Raw genomic sequence first — 16,708 nt, 5'->3', positions numbered from 1 at the left:
TTAAACAGAGGCCCCCTCCTCACAAGGGTTAGAAACCTGCCATAGAGGGTTTTCATCTGGGCTGCCAGGTTCAGACTTCCATGCTGTAACTTCACAGCAAGGTAGGAGAACCAGAAGGGAATACAGGTGTCTACCAAAGAGCCAGAAAGGGAGCCTAGACGTGCACTCAAGCAGAAAATAGCATAAGAAACCAAAAGAAAGGCATAAAGTTAACAGAAACAAAAATTAAGTGACAGTTGACAGCATAGGACAGACCTGTCTGACCAGGACCAAGAGAATCCTTGTCACCTGCTCACAGTCCAGGTATAAAACACTTCAACACACAGTCCATTCACAGAGGGTCACAATTCTCCCTAACAGGAAGGTCGCTGCCACCAAACCTTGCTTCAGATCTCCAGCTATGCTAGCCCTCAAAACCACCGCTTGAGTCCAGGGATAGAAACAAACCTTGGGCCTGAGGCCAGGGAAGAAGACGGTCTTGCTCATGAGTGTCCCAAGGCAGACACTGTGCTTACCCTAACCTGAAGGCCTCTAACCCTGGGCAGGTGAAGGTCAGCAGAGAACTACCATGGACAGCTAGAACAAACTCATCCCTCATCTAGAGCAAAGACCAGACGAGAGGTCCCTTACGTCAGACAGTCTACAGTCCACCTTCCTTCCCCATCACTGGCCACATCTGCACCGCCCCCGACACACAAACTACCCTGGTCCAGTATGGGGCCCACAGGGTGCAAAGTCCCCTGAGTGATCACAACACGTTTTCCTACATACCACCAAGGCAGTGTTTCTCCAGCTGCAGTCAAGACTCCCCATCTACACCCACCCGGGGGCTTCGCGACACTCAAGTTCACAAACTACCACTTTCAGGTCCAATGTCCATATGAAGGTTACTAGAATTCCCTTCTAGGAAAAAAGTCAACAGCCGCTTGTAACTACCTAGTTAACTGACAGCCACACCTGGGCATTCCTACCCAATGCGGCCCTTCTGCTCTCATCATGGCAGCTATGGGAAGAAACAGGATCAACCTTGTGAGTTAGATGCCCAAAGATTTTTGTTTTAATGTGAATACACACACACATGCACACGCTCACACATGCGTGTAATAAAAACTACATCACTAACTTATTTCAGGGCTCAATTCAATCCAATTATTCATTCCAACATTCCTGCTGTGTGGAATGGCCAATGGTACCAACCACAGCCGTCTCACTTCGCCCGCTGCTTGCATGCCCTCCAGTGTTGGACAAGCTGGCTGTGCTAAAGTCAAGGAGCCACAGAAGGGCCCCTGCCCCAAGATGCCAGGCACTTGCCTGTTCCCTACTGCTCTCATCTCCCCCACCCCGACCCCTCTGGGAAGGGAAACTGATTTCTAGGCCACACATCTCAGTTTACAGGCGCAACATCTGGGAAGCCCTCCTAAGTGCACCAAGTACAACCCAAGAAACCTCCACTGGTGTGCTCCATCCAGGAGGTACAGCTACTCTAGTTCTATTTAAATGAGGGGATTAATATTCATTCTTAAATTACATAATTACTGTATTTTCAAGTGCAAAAAAATGATGAAAATGATTTAAAAATCCATGAACTTAACAGTCAGAAAAAAAACCACTACCCGTGCATCAGTACGTTCTACAATTTTTGTTTCTATATGCATACACAAATGTGTCTATCAACACACCCAGCTTTTCTTACATAGACTCAGTAAAAAATACACAAAGTGTGCAGCTTTATTGGTGGACATTTGAACTGTATTTACCGTTTGCCTGAAAAGAAGACCTAGCCAGACCATCAACTCTAATGTGTCTTTTGGAGAAAAATTAATATAAGACCGGGTCTCACATTAATTTAAACACGGTAATAATGCACAGTCCTGCACAGAGCAGCAGCTGGTGCATGTATGGTACCTTTACTTGGATATTTCCTTGAGGTAAATTCCAAAAATGTTATTCCAACAATATGCATATTTTTTGGCTCTTGAAACATTATCAAGTGACATTATCAAGTGACCCTCCAGAAATGTCACTGCATTCCCAGTGAGGCTGTCACCAACAAAGATAATGTTCTACCTGCACACCTGTGTGGGCTCTGAATTTCCTCACCTGTGAGGGTCAAGAGCACTCGGACCATAAAGGAGACACTTGGTTTGTCAGCCCCCCGATGCACAGCGCTGGCTTATGTCCTGTATCTGTTTTCCAACAAGGGTGATCATCTTTCTTATTGCGGTTTCTGCTCATTTAGAAACCTTTCAATGTTAAGTGATCTTCAGGCCCATGCTTCTGCTTCCCTATGGACATTCATACCCTCTGAGCAGTGAGCAAGCTGGGGACAGTGACCTCGGTGCAATACCATGCCTCCATTGCAGAAGGGCCCAAGAATAAGTCTCACCTTAGAAGATTATTGTGAAGATTCAATATGAGCTAATATATGTAAAGCAGACAAGAGAACAAAGTGTTGGCTATTACACCTCTCCATGCTTTAAAGAAACCTAAACCTCTCATTTTCATTCTTTATCCTGTGGGGAATTTTCGGATTTTTATCTCCCAAAGGCCATCACTCATTTCACACCTTTATACACACAGAAGGGTGTGGTCTTAGGTCTGTGTCTCAGTGTGCATCACTGGTGTCTGGGCCTGCCTGTGGGGCACCACCAGCACCACCAGTTTTAACTGTACCTTGTGAGATGTCCTAATAAGCACAGTGCAAATCCTTTATGCTAGTGTTTCCACGTTTCTTTAGGAATCCTTGCCCATAGGTTCTTACACAATTGCTCTGAAATCTCCCTGGACCTTCAAATAGAATTGCATTAAAATACCATGACTTTCAGGCTGCCCCAGTGGCTTGGGCAGTAGAAGCTCCGTGCTCCTAACGCCGAAGGCTGCAAGTTCGATTCCCACATGAGCCAATAGGCTCTCAACCACAAGGCTGCCGGTTCAACTCCTCAACTCCCGCAAGGGATGGTGGGCTCTGCCCCCTGCAACTAAGACTGAACACGGCACCTTGAGCTGAGCAGCCGCTGTGCTGCCGCTGAGCTCCCGGATGGCTCAGATGGTTGGAGCATGTCCTCTCAAACACAAGGTCGGCGGTTTGACTCCTGCAAGGGATGGTGGGCTGCGCCCCCTGCAACTAACACCACCAACTGGACCTGGAGCTAAACTGCGCCCTCCACAACTACGACTGAAAGGACAACTTGACTTGGAAAAAATCCTGGAAGTACACACTGTTCCCCAATAAAGTCCTGTTCCCCTTCCCCAATTAAAATCTTTAAAAAGTATATATATGTATCATGACTTTCTTCTCTCATACCCCCACAGCTGTCAGCAAATCTTGTTGGCTCAACCTTGAAGGCAGGCCCAGAATTTATTTACCTCTCCACACTACTCAGCCACCACTCTGACCTCAGCTACTCATTCTTGCTGGAGGGCCACAAGAAACCCCTCTGTCCTTTGCCCCCCTTTTTTTTTTTCAGAATGATCCCTTTAAAAATATGTCACTTTTCTAGTTATGCCTCTAACGTTTTCCCACCTGACTGAGTGAAAGCCAAAGTTGTGACAATGACCTTGAGGATATAAACAGCTTGGCATCCCACCAGCTGTTTCCCAAAAACTCTTCCCTGAGCTGTGGCTCTGGCAACAAAGGCCTTTCCACTGACAGCACCCTCCAACCTCAGGTGCTCACCAGGAGTCCTTTGCCCAGATCTGTCCTTGGAATTCCCTTCCTCACCTCCTCGAGTTATGTTCTCCACGAGGCCTCTGTGTACCTTTTTAGAACTGGAAACCATCACAGACCCCTTTCCTTGTTTTGTTCACATTTATCATTCGATTTGCTGTTTTTCTTCATTGAATGTTCCAAATCCACCCCCAATCAGAAAGCAAGCAGTGATGCCTGTATTGTTTCCAGCATACAGCAGGAATGTGTTATCAGAAGGAACGAGATGCCCTGTCTTCTCTCAGTCAAGTTCTGTGTCTCCTCCATTCTGGTCCTGCTCACTTGTGAAATTTCCTCCTGGATGTTTTGTAATTTTTGTTGCTATTGTGAATGAGGTATTTCCTCCATTGTATTTCCTAAGTAGCTACTGTTACCACACAGAACACTGCTAATGGTTATACATTTATTTTATAAGTGGCCACTTAAATATCTTTTTTAAGTTCTAACCATTTTTTAGTTGATTCTTTTGGGTTTTCCAACAATCAAATTATATCTAAGTATTGTTGGTCTCCTCCCTATAGTTCTATCTTATTTCTCTTTCTTGTTTTATTTCAATGGCAAAAACCTCCAGAACAATGTTAAAGGGTAATAATGGGAACAAAAGTAATTCTTGCGTGCATGAAGAATGCCCTTGGTAACTCACCATTAAGTATGATGTTGGCTCTTGGTTTAGGTTATAGAACCTTTATTACATTCTCATATCCATCAGTAATAAACATCAATTTTTTAAATAAATACAGAATCTGTTGGGAAAATAACAAAAGTTCTTAACCAACCTATTGTGATAAACCAAGTAACAGACTGCCAAACATTAAATCATCCTCAAGCTATGGAACTAAAGCACATTTGGTCAGATTATTACTTGTAGATTAAATTTATTGCCAGATCCTATGTGTGTTTTGAGAACATTTCCATTAGTTTTCATAATTGTCAATCTACATATCTCCTTTTTGGGGGTATCCCTATCAGGCTTTGGTATCCAGATAATGGGAGTTTCTTATTTTCCACAAAAGCTCTAGAACAGCGGCTTACTACACGTTGCATGGACAAGTAGAATCTGTATAACCAACGGGCAAGCATGAGACTCAAATACTAACTTCATCCACAGTTGCTGATCGGTTTTTAATGATTTGTTTTCCTGGAAAATTGTGCATTTTGTTGTTTGCAAGCACTCCAATTTATTAACATATAGTTTACATGATATTTATTTATTTTCCATTGAATCTGTGAAATTCACTTATATTTTCTCTTTTTTCTTGGTAAAATTGCTCAGATAGAGGTAGAAAAGGACAGGCTAGGGGCTAAATCCATTTAAGGATGTTTTGTTTCGGCCACAGACGATGTTATTTTTAAATCTGCATAGGTTTGTCATATTTAAGCATTCAAAATCCAGATTTCTGAGTCTTCTTAGGTTTGTTCTTTTTCCATCTTGAAATAATAACTTATTCCACTTAGCTTCCTTTGTTTCATTTAATAGGAAGGTATGCACAGTATAAATACATCTGGCTTCAGCCACATCCCCTACCTTTCATCCATAAAAGTAGCTTAGACTCAGAGTGCTTGTAAGCACTTTACCTGTATTATTTCACTTTACCAAAGAATCCAATGTAGGTGCTTTTATTACCATTTTAACAAGGAGAAAACAGAAGCACAGAGAAGCTGCTTGCTCAAGAGTTCAAATTTATAACCACATGACTATCCATTTTTTCTGTAAGTATTTGTCATTCGCTTTTATTTCTTCTTTTACCCAAGAGTTTGGCAGGTTTTCTTTTGTTTTCCAAGTAATTTTTACTTTCTATCTTACATTATGGTCAAAAACATATACTGTCAGGCTGGGTTTTTTTGCCTAATGACTTTGTAATGCTTTTCTTGATGGCCTAATTTGTTCAGTTTAATTTCTATAAATATTCCAGGGTCATAGAGTAGGATCTATTGAAACAACTTTATTAATTTAATCCCACTGTAAACATTGTTCACATCTTGTTCTGCTCGATCTACAAATACTGAGTTAAATTAACCACTTTCAACATTGCTAGGTTTTTTATCTAATTCGAGATTTCCATCAGTTTTTACTTTCTATTGTTTGCTTTGTGACTCTTCATATAAATATTCATATAAACGGTCACAAGTCTAATAGTACTTCTGTTGAGAATATGTAAACAGCAACCAAAAACAGGGAAAAATCTTCTCTGCCCCAACTGTTCTTGAAATTGCATGTGCCTTGGGGCTCAGTTGGTTAGAGCGTGAGCTCTGGGCAACACGCTTGCCAGTTCGATTCCCACATGGGCTACGCCCTCCGCAACTAGAATGAAGACAACGAGCTGCCACTGAGCTCTTGGGAGGCCAGATGGCTCAGTTGGTTGGAGCGCATGCTCTCAACCACAAGGTTGTTGGTTCGACTCCCACAAGGGATGGTGGGCTGCGCCCCCTGCAACTAGACTGAACAATGGCAACTGGACTTGGAGCTGAGCAGTGCCCTCCTCAACTATGACTGAAAGGACAACAACTTGACTTGGAGCTGATGGGTCCCTGGGAAAAACACACTATTCCCCAATAAAGTCCTGTTCCCCTTCCCCAATAAAATCTTAAAAAAAAAATTACATGCATCTAATACTAGTAGTAATTCCTGCTTTGTGATTTTTCCTTGTTTTACTTTTGTTTTTTTATCTTAATTTTAACCTTCCTAAATACTTAGTTCAAGGATGTGCCTCTTCTGGACAACACGTAGTTAAGATTTCACTCTTGAAATCAAAAAAAAGAAAAAGTCAGGGAATCACATTCATTTACACTTTTACTGTCATGCAGACACGTATGTTCTGCTGTTTATTGTCTCTTCTAGTAAGGACTATTATTTTCTGTCCTTTCCCTGCCCTCAGAGATCATAAAAATACACATCCATTTACAGTTCTGAAATTGGTTACAATACATACATATTTTTAAAGTTTATTTTGCTACAGCTTCAAGAATAAGTTTCTCTTTACTTTTTACATTGGGAAAATATTACTAGTTTATTGGGGTGGGGGCACAATTTTACTTTCTGTATTATATTCAACAGGTAACTCAATGGGAAGGTTCTTGGATTTTAGACCCCCATATCGTATTTTTCAACTCATTCAGATTGTGTATTTTCTAAGAATTGGCAAGTGCACTTTGCACTTAACTACACTGATAATATAAAGTCCAGACTGTGTTTAAATTATTTAATTTCAGTAACAGTCCTGTTACCCTGCAATGTCACTGCTCTTGGACTTATTATATCATAATCCCTTAATCACAATCCCTAAACCCAGAAAGCTCCAAAACCCACATTTTCTCCAAATTTGGCGCCAAAAATAACTTAGCAGTAACACCTGACCTGGACTCATGTGAAGCTATTTAGTTTTAGTTGATCCCATTTAAGTGACTATGTTTCACTGAAGTGCCAATGCAGTAACTAGGCATGTTAAGAAATATAGAACATATCTACCTTATTACCATTCTAAAATGTGAAATATGCTGAATTCAAAACACAGCTAGCATGGGTTAATATATCTATTGATATATAATGTAATAATATAAAACATAAATACATTTCCTAGCATCGTCTGCCAAGAGAGCCTGTACACAATGGGTAGCAGTGATCAACAAGCACATGCAGCACTCAGACCTCAGTTTCTGATACCACTCTTCTACAAAAGGAACATGGCTTCTTGGAGAAGTGTCAGATTCCAGGACTAGCCAGGGATAATACAAGAAGAGCCTGTTGATGCCAAAAAGTGTCCCCCAAGGAGGTGTCCCCCGAAAATACCAGGATGGGGGCATGACGAAAGGGCACAAGTATCCAACCCAACAGCTCTCAGTGGCCAAAGATGGAACAATTTGACCAGCAAAATAAATACTGATTAATACTGATTATAATATAATCTGGAGTATAATAACCTGAAGTATACAATAAGTATCTTTGCATCCATACTGATATAACTGAAGGAATAAATAAATGGGAGAAAGGACAGCTCTTCCTTACAGAAGAATTCTAATTAATAAATGTAAAAGAAATGAGAGAAACAGAAAATCACCTTTAGAACACCACAGTAATACCATAAGCAAATTCACCCTTGAGTGCTGAATTAGTGAGAGGTTGAAGGAAGAACAAGATATCTGCAGTGTGTACCGTATTTCCCCAAAAATAAGACCTAGCCAGACCATCAGCTCTAATGCATCTTTTAGAGCAAAAATTAATATAAACCGGGTCTTACATGAGAGTAAAATAAGACCGGGGAAACACAGTAGGAATGGATTAACCTTGCCCAAGGTGAGGTCTGGCCTTTACCCCAGGCTCCTAGGAAGGAATCTTAAGGTCTGTGGAATATCCTGCCTGATAGGTGTATTTCTGTTTACCTGGGGGCCATGGGCCACTCCAAATAATAATGTGACTTATGGCGGAGGTCTTATGGCCCTGACGTCTGGACAGCAAGACTTGGATGAACTCCTGTGTCTGCCAATACAGTGTGTGTTGTCCCACAGTGGGAGAGGTTAGCACTGTCTCAACTCCAGGGAGACACCAACTGGAAGCTTCACACAAGGAACTCTCCTGGAGCCTGCCGTATGCTTCTATTCCCTTGGCTGACTTTATTCTGTATCCTTTCACTGCAATAAACCATATCCATGAGTTCTGAGTCCTTCCAGAAATTATTAAACCTAAGAGTGGTCTTGGAGAACCTCAAACTTGCAGCTTGGTATCAGAAATGAGAGTGATCTCACAGACCCCTGAGACTTGCACACGATCTCAAAGTACCTATCTCAAAATAAGTATTTATTAATTACAAAGGGAAAAGTAGAACGTCACAATGGAGAAACCTGGCACGTGATACCTTCACCCAGTGATCAAGGTTAGCATCACCAGTAGGATGTTGATCGTATGTGCCTCAATACCATACAAGTAGGGTGCCTCGCTCTGGCTCCAAAAGATCCACAACCTCAGCATCATCAAGAAAAAGTATCAGAGACACCCAAACAGTAACATTCCAGACTATGGGACCTACACTCTTCAAAAGCATCACGAAAGGCAAGGAAGGGTTGAGGAACAGACAGACTAGAGGAAGCTAAGGAGTTGCAACAATCAAATGCAACATGGGATCCCAGATGGGACACTGAAACAGAAAAGACACCAGTGGGCAACCGGTCAAATCTAAACAACACTTGCAGTCCACGTAATAGGATGGCGGCCATGATCATTGAGTTAACTTCGGTAAATGTGCCATAATTGGGGGAAAACAAGATGAAGGGAGGCTGGGTGAAGGGTACCACAACTGGAGGACACAAATAGGTGACAATACGTATGGAATCCTGCCAACGAGGGAAGCATTTTTCTGCAACTCTAAAATTCTAGCAAAATAAAATGTCAGGGGGTGGGAAAGAGGAGCACTGTTAGCCCCAAAGATTTTAGAAAAGGGATTGTGGGCCTTTATTTATATTCCCCTATCTCTCTGCTGGTTACATTACTTCAAGAAGGCTTTTCAAGGATGTTACGAGTGGCAAAATGTGAGCCCTTGCACTTATACAAAAATTCTTCTACTGCCTTCATATATGAAGGCTGAATACTTGGCAGGTTCCAGATTTCCATTTCCCACAAGTCTACAGAATGTTTAAATCAATGCGTGTGTAAAAACATTTTGACCACTATTGGAAGATATTAAGAAACCAGCTCATTATTTTGAAGAGTGATAAACAGAAAGATTTGGACATTTATCCTGCCTTTCCTATATGAACTGTACTTCAGGGTAAAGGATTGATGAGAAGTTGCTCTTTATAGAAGTATTCTAGCTAGTAATGAGAAAGAAGTGACAGAATATCCTTTCTGCAACCCCTAAGGAAGTAACAAATCCAGTCACTCACTGGTCATCGATGGCTGCTAACAACACAGGACAGACCACCAGACATCAGGGCCCCCTGGAAGAGCCTCCCACCATCTGCAAAGGAGTTTTGCTAACTCCCCACCCCCAAGAATCAAACTTCAAGCAGATCAAGCCTATAGATGTACAAGGTGTGATCAAACAATATGGTGAATATTTAAATTTAAAAAATTTATTAGAGCAAGACACATTGCCATTAATCCCCTTCAAAATACTCCCCCTTGCTTCGAACACACTTATCCCATCGCTCTGGCCACTTTCTGAAGCAGTTCTGGAAGTCCGCTTTCGTGAGTGTCTTTAGTTGCGATGTCATGGCTGCCTCGATGTCCTGAATCATTTTGACTTTGGAGAAGAGCCACAAGTCGCACAGTAACAGATCCAGTGAATAAGGTGGATGAGGACACACTGTAATGTTTTTGTTTGACAGAAATTGCTGTGTACCAGAAGCGATGTGTGACACAAAGCGTTGTCACGATGGAGGATTTACGGCACACTTTAAAACACACCTTCTCTCAACTACAGCTCACACCCGACTGACTCCACCGAACAAGGTGAATCTTGTCCCACACTGTTACTGAAGTTCAACGTGCCGCTTCCCATACTGAAGATCCTGCCTTTCCGCTGAACGGCACTCGGCAGCAGCAGTCACCATACTTTGTGATCACAACATGTGCTACATGTCACTGCTGGTGTGGTAATTTCTGTCAAATAAAAAAATTGTGTCCTCATCCACCTTATTCACTGGATCTGGCACCATGAGACTTCTGGCTCTTCTCCAAAGTCAAAATGATTCAGGACATGGAGGCAGTCATTACAGTGCAACTAAAGGCACTCACGAAAGCGGACTTCCAGAACTGCTTCAGCAAGTGGCCAGAACGATGGGCTAAGTGTGTTTGAAGTGAGGGGGGAATTTTGAGGGGGATTAATGGCAATGTGTCTTTTATTGTAATAAATTTTTTTTATTTAAACATTCACCATAGGTTTGATCATACCTCATAATTACTAATTTATAGGAAACACAGAAAACAGAGGGACCTAATAAACTACACCACAGTGATGCAATCAGCAAAATCCACACTGGCCAGAATATTCAACAAATATATGGGCGAGAGATGGAAGGAGAAACCTGTAGATGTAAAATAGATTTATCATGTCAACCAATAGTAATATGTGAGCCTTATTTGGATTGATTCAGTTATAGAAAACATTTATGGGATTTGAGACAACTAAAATTTAAACACTTGCTAGATATTGATAAAGAAAATACTGTTAAATTTTTAATGAACCAATAATAGTATTATTAGTATGTGACTGTTTTTTCAGTGTCCTCATTTTTTTTAAAGATAATGCTGCAATATTTACAAAAACTATAAAAACAATGTAAAACCACCTCTACAGATGTTACTCTAACGCAATGCCAATGGGTATAACATTTATTATACACCTGAATGTCCGTAGTATTTTTTTTTTCCTCCAAGCTGAGATTACCTACCCAGTTTAATAAAGGCATTTGGTTCCCTAATTAACTTTGCCTAATACGTGTATGTGCTAAATTCTGTCATTCTTTCCACACCATTATCACCACCACCACACTTTCTTTTATTATCTCTGCAAGTCCTATCTGGGCACTTTGTGAACTGTGGAGCTAACACTTCCTCAGTAACAATGAACATTGACATGTATGACATTCCTTATAGGGCAATACTTGCTTTAAGATCAAAAGAAAATAGGGGGTTATTATTATTTTAAGGAAAAGTCCATATTATAAAGACGAGAAAGATATAAAATTATATTGCTAATCGTACATATCCTGTGATATTTTGAAAATAAATTTTAGATAAATGAAAACACAATTGAAATATACAAAACAGCATTAAAGAATTCGCTGTTACCTTTACAAAAAAATTTACGGTAGTTTCCTTTAAGCACTGCGGCCCCATTATTTCATTTTTAGGATGGACAGACGTATAGACGCATGTGGCCACAAACTAGCAGGACCTGTTGGGTCCACTTAGTGTTTTTTAAAAATTCAAAAAAGTTGCTGACATTTTAAAGTTAGAAGATTTCAACACAATTCTGAACTGGGCATTCGTAAGGCCACATGCCACCCAGGGGCTGGCTCTGGGGACAGCAGCAGCCCCGTCCCCAGAGTCTTCCCAATGCCAAGGTCAAGGGCCAGCGGCCATTTAGCATCAGGTTTCCATCGCTAATTTTCTGACACGTTCTGTTCTGCTCTTCACCTTGTAACAGGCACTGGAGTTTGCAACCACTAATTTTGACACTGCTTTTTTAAGTAACTAAAACATCCATACTGACACTGGGGATTTTGCTAGTAACTTTTTTTTCTTAAGTTCTCGTAACACTGAGTTGATGAAAGGGCATTCTGAACATAAAAGTAACACAAAGAACACAGAAACACCTATTCTATGTGTTTCTTCTGTCCTTAATTAAGCCCAGGGTGACTCTCAGAAACCTTACTCCCCCAGCACTGCAGAACACACAGCCTCACCTGCGTTGCTCCCAGTTCCTTTCTGCTTTTTTTTCTTGGCTAGTTGAATGGCTCGGGAATCAGTTCTTGCTGAGCCCCCACTTTCCTGAGATCAAAGAAAAGTGTGTCAGTCACTTGACCCAAACAGCAAAGGTAGAGTAGCAAGGGAACTACTGAAATGTAGTAAGTCTGCTTCTTGAACAGAGTGGAGTCCAATACTCTTTGAGAATCTCCAGCAAAGGCTCACAGAGAATCAAATGCTACATCGCATTATAGTGATGGCTAAAAGAAATCAGAATTGGAACAATATACATAATTTTATTATCCAGAGAAGCAAAGTTTATTCCTCCAAAGTCTAAAACATTAAAATATTTTATACAGAAACTGTTATAAAAAAAATTACATACTTCTCTGCTGTCTGAAACAAATAACCAGTCTTCCCTCAGAGATTCATGATTCATTTACTGCAGCACTTCCCAACACTTTGCAGACTATGCCACATAATGCTTGTATGGCAGACCTTGGGATGTCCTATTCCATATACGTACCCACTGCAGAGCCATTCTGGCAGCAAGTGCTCGATTCCAAGTCTTACAGACCAAACAATAATTGTGTTACTGAATTCAGGAAGTTTACTGAGAGAGCCAAACAGTAGTTAAACAAGACATCAACCATTGCAAATTTGTGTTTTACATGAAAAACAGTTTAATACTCATCACTACAAGAAGAAAAAGAACAACCCTCAACAGCTCATGGCATACCTGTAACCCATTCACCACACACCATCTGTGCTCAGAGAATCGAGGCAGCCCAACGTCACACAGCTAGCGAGAAAATGAACAAGGGGTCAAGATCAAGGTCATGGCGGCTCCTCCTGCCTTCATCCAGTTAGGCCTCTGACAACGCAGCGGCACCAAACAACTACTGTTGCCCAAGGCACGAAGGCCCTGCACTCAGGCACTGCCTCCCCACTAACGTCTGAACCTCAGCCATCTCCCCTCCTGGCCCAAGCACCTGCACACCTGGCAGCCGTTGCGGCCACCCAAGCAGAGGAAGGTTAGCACATGTGGCTGTGCCCCCTCAACAAACGCGACACCAGAAGAGGCTCGACAGGAGACCGAGCTTCTCTCAGACTGAAAGACATAAAAGCTGGCTCTATGGTACATGGGTTACCACGTCCATCACAATTGATCCTAATTCAAAGGATTGAACTTTAAAAAAAAATTGTGGTAAAATAAGATTTAGCATTTTGAATAATACCACCATCAAACGTAACCTGTGCCACAATGCAAAAAACCTGTTTGATTATTTCCATCTGAGCCTGAGGAAAAAGTCAGACTCTCTCCCAAGAATCTTTAAATTATTTTTAAATTAAATTATATTAAATGTATACCTGACATAAATATAATTAAAGTATATTAACTGTCAATCCTCAAAACTAGCGTACTCATAACCCTCCAGAAATAAAGGTTCACAAACCATTTCCTTTTTCTCTTAATCTTAATTTTTTTTAAAAATTGTTTTGCCTGGTTTTCAAGTGTCCATTAAATCATTAAAGACAGCTGATGACGCAATTCCTCTTCCTCTGGTTATCAGTAATTCTATTATGACGTGAAAAGCACAAAAGCAGAACATCTCAACATTATGAAATACTCCCAATTTTCTTCAAGAAGACACATTATCATGCAATCACAGAACTCAAAAGGACCTTAGAAATCATCTAGCCAAACCCCCTCATTTTAGAAATAAATGAGAATTTAAGGCTCAGACAGGTTAAGTGATTTGCTCAAGGTTGTAAAAACTAGTCAGTTCCAGACTGAATGATCAGAATTCAGATTTCCAGACTTGTAGTCCAGGGCTCCATTCTTTCATAAACCAGTAAGAAATGTCTGCACATAAATGATTAATCCAGAACATCCTCAAAATTGAGTATAAGAGAAGTGAGCTATCTGGTGGTGACTGAATATAGCACTTCATACCAAATAGAAGGTGCCGGTCCCTGCACTGAGCCCTGTGTCTTTCTGAGGACTGTGCTTTTCTGGAGGGCTGGAGAACACAGGTCGGGGCACGCCTCTGCTTCGTTCTTGCTGCCCGACAGCATCAGGGCCAGGAGATGAGTCTGGTTCCACTTTGATTGGAGCAGGCAGTTCTAACAGTTCTGGGATACAGGTGTTTCCCTGGGGGGTGCTTGAAGAGGTCAGTGTGGTGGTGGTGTTCACTGCTAACTTGCTGCTGGAGGTCAAATCATGTGGGTCCTGACTCAAGTTCTTCACAGGCAGAGCTACCAGACAGCCTAACGCTCCTGCACTTACAGTCTGCACATCATCCATATTGAAGTTGCTTTGCTGAAGAACTGTGGCTGCTGTCCCGAGAACAACAGGGCTGTCCAAACTTGGAGGAATGTCACTGTGGGCCACCAAGACCAGTGGGTCCACTGGCCCTAAGGAACTATTATTAGCAGGGAGGTTCCCTCCAAGAGAGGAGCTTACAGAAGTCACATCAATAGTCAGGATTCCAGAAGTCAGTGCCTCATCTGAGGCCCCCGCCACACCACTACCATCGGCAGGTGCATCAGAGAAGAGCGCCGCTAGGTCTATGTTGTTGAGCTCGCTTTGTCCTGGGCTGCCAAGTTCACTGCTGAGTGGAAGAGAACTTGGAGCTCCTAGCTGAGGGAAGATATCTGAAAAAGAAAGGAACACTCGTTATTTTATGCCTTTAGAAGACAAAGAAGGTTTGTTTGTGTTCCAGATGTTAGCAAGAGACCCATTAAGGCAACTTCAACTAACTTCTTTCTGCTCCTGCTGCCTTGCACACTAAAGGTAGCCACATACTGAACGAAGGCAGGGTGATGATGTCAGGCATTTTACATATGTTGTCTCAAATGCTCGAGCTGACAGGGATTTCTACAGACAGGGGAAAACGACTCGAGAGTCTAAATATTTCTCGTTAATATGACGTTAATATTTCTAACGTCATATTAATTGGTAACAGGCCTTGAATCCATGTGATTCTGGATACAAACCCTAGACTCTTTCTGCTATGTAATAGCTACCCCTGAGAAGACTGTAAAATTTTCCACAGAACGTAAAATCTTCAGAAGTCCAACACAAGCTAAACTCTGGTTCTGGGATAATCAGCTCATGTCAACTCACGTCTCATCAAACTCTATGTCCCACTGCACAACAAGCTGCCACTCTGAAACAGATTTGAGTCATCTGGGGGTGATCAGTGAGAAAAAATTGGCCTGTGGACCTCAGCTCTAGGGAGCTGCAGAGAACTCAAGAGATAAGGTCCCCTCAGGTGCTCTAGAGACGGGCCTCCCTCCACCAACGACCACTGTATTCCCAACCTCTAATACTTCCCCTTTTCCCCAGACTGATCATCTTGAGGGTGCAGAGTTTGTTGGATCATCTTTGTCCCTCAGCACCAGGCACAGTGCCCGGCTCTTAAGCAGGATTTAATGAGTATACAGAAACGATTTTAGTAGATCCCTCTTCATTCAGCTTTTTTTCAAACTTTTTTTTTTTTTTTTTTTTTTAAATTGGGGAATATTGGGGAAGAATGTGTTTCTCCAGGACCCATCAGATCCACGTCGTTGTGTAGTCGCCATTTTCAATCTTTAGTTGCAGGGGGCGCAGCCCACCATCCCATGTGTGAATTGAACCAGCAACCTTGTTGTTGAGAGCTCATGGTCTAACCAACTGAGCCATTCGGCCACCCCTCCAGCAGCTCAGTGGCAGCTCGTTGTCTTCACTCTAGTTGTGGAGGGCCTAGCTCACTGGCCCATGTGGGAATTGAACCGGCAACCCTGTTGTTCAGAGCTCACGCTCTAACCAACTGAGCAATCCCGCCACCTCCCCCTTCATTCAGTTTTAATTATTGGTCCTAATACTCTTCAAGCATTTGATTATTTGTTATCCAATTATGTAACTTAAAATCAGAACACCCTGAAGAGAATGAACATTAACATAATTTTTAAAAATTTCAATGAATATTCAAGTTGGGGGTTTACACACAAGCGCACCCAATCATCCCAAATCTGAGGACTCTTCAAGCACCAAGCTAACAGGACAACAGTAGCACAAAGGATTTGGGCAAAGGAGCCAAACAAGGACCTGATGTTATTCTTTCTCAAGAAATTCTTACCTGCAGCTTCTAGAATGTGCTAGTCCCCAGCCAGAGGGAAAGGCTCTCAGTTGCTGGCTCTATTCCTCCCACACTAACTGTTAGCTAATCTCAAACTCATGCTTTCTAGTTGTGGACACCAGGTCAGAGTGCCTATATTTCTCATGCAAACATATGAAAATCTTTAGACCACCCCCCCAAAAAAAATAAACGAAAAAATAACCAAATTCAGAATATATCTTCTTTAGTTGTCATATTACTTCAAAGTTTAAAAATAGGATACACATATTATTGCTTCTTCATTAAGTATTTCTTAGTACTAATAAAACATTTTGAAAGAAAATGGCAGTGATTCTTTGGAATAATTAAAAATGAAAAACTGCCTCTTTTTCAAAACTTTCTAAAAATTCCCTTGCCAATCTTGAGGACTCAGCTCCCTATGAAAAAAAAATAATAATCATCTCAGTGAAAACAGATACCAATTTGATCACAAATTTC

At 41.6% G+C, this 16,708-nt stretch overlaps 1 protein-coding gene across 8 annotated transcripts in view; it reads right to left on the bottom strand.

The window, feature by feature from the left end:
• The window catches only part of ZXDC (ZXD family zinc finger C), a 50,735-nt gene that overhangs the window by 22,605 nt on the left and 11,422 nt on the right, over positions 1–16,708 (bottom strand). For 5 of the 8 annotated variants that reach the window (XM_033087918.1, XM_033087921.1, XM_033087922.1 and 2 more), the window contains 3 exons: positions 14,065–14,765; positions 12,847–12,909; positions 12,107–12,191 (listed from right to left, as the gene is read on the bottom strand). In XM_033087918.1, the coding sequence (XP_032943809.1) occupies positions 12,107–12,191; positions 12,847–12,909; positions 14,065–14,765 (849 nt within the window). The remainder of the gene's footprint in view (positions 1–12,106; positions 12,192–12,846; positions 12,910–14,064; positions 14,766–16,708) is intronic. The other 3 variants (XM_033087920.1, XM_033087924.1, XM_033087925.1) reach the window with 2 other exon arrangements.

This window comes from Rhinolophus ferrumequinum, chromosome 19, assembly GCF_004115265.2.
Source record: "Rhinolophus ferrumequinum isolate MPI-CBG mRhiFer1 chromosome 19, mRhiFer1_v1.p, whole genome shotgun sequence".
Taxonomy (NCBI): Eukaryota; Metazoa; Chordata; class Mammalia; order Chiroptera; family Rhinolophidae; genus Rhinolophus; species Rhinolophus ferrumequinum.
The sequence above is the reverse complement of the archived record's forward strand: the minus strand, read 5'-3'. Positions and strand labels throughout refer to the sequence as shown.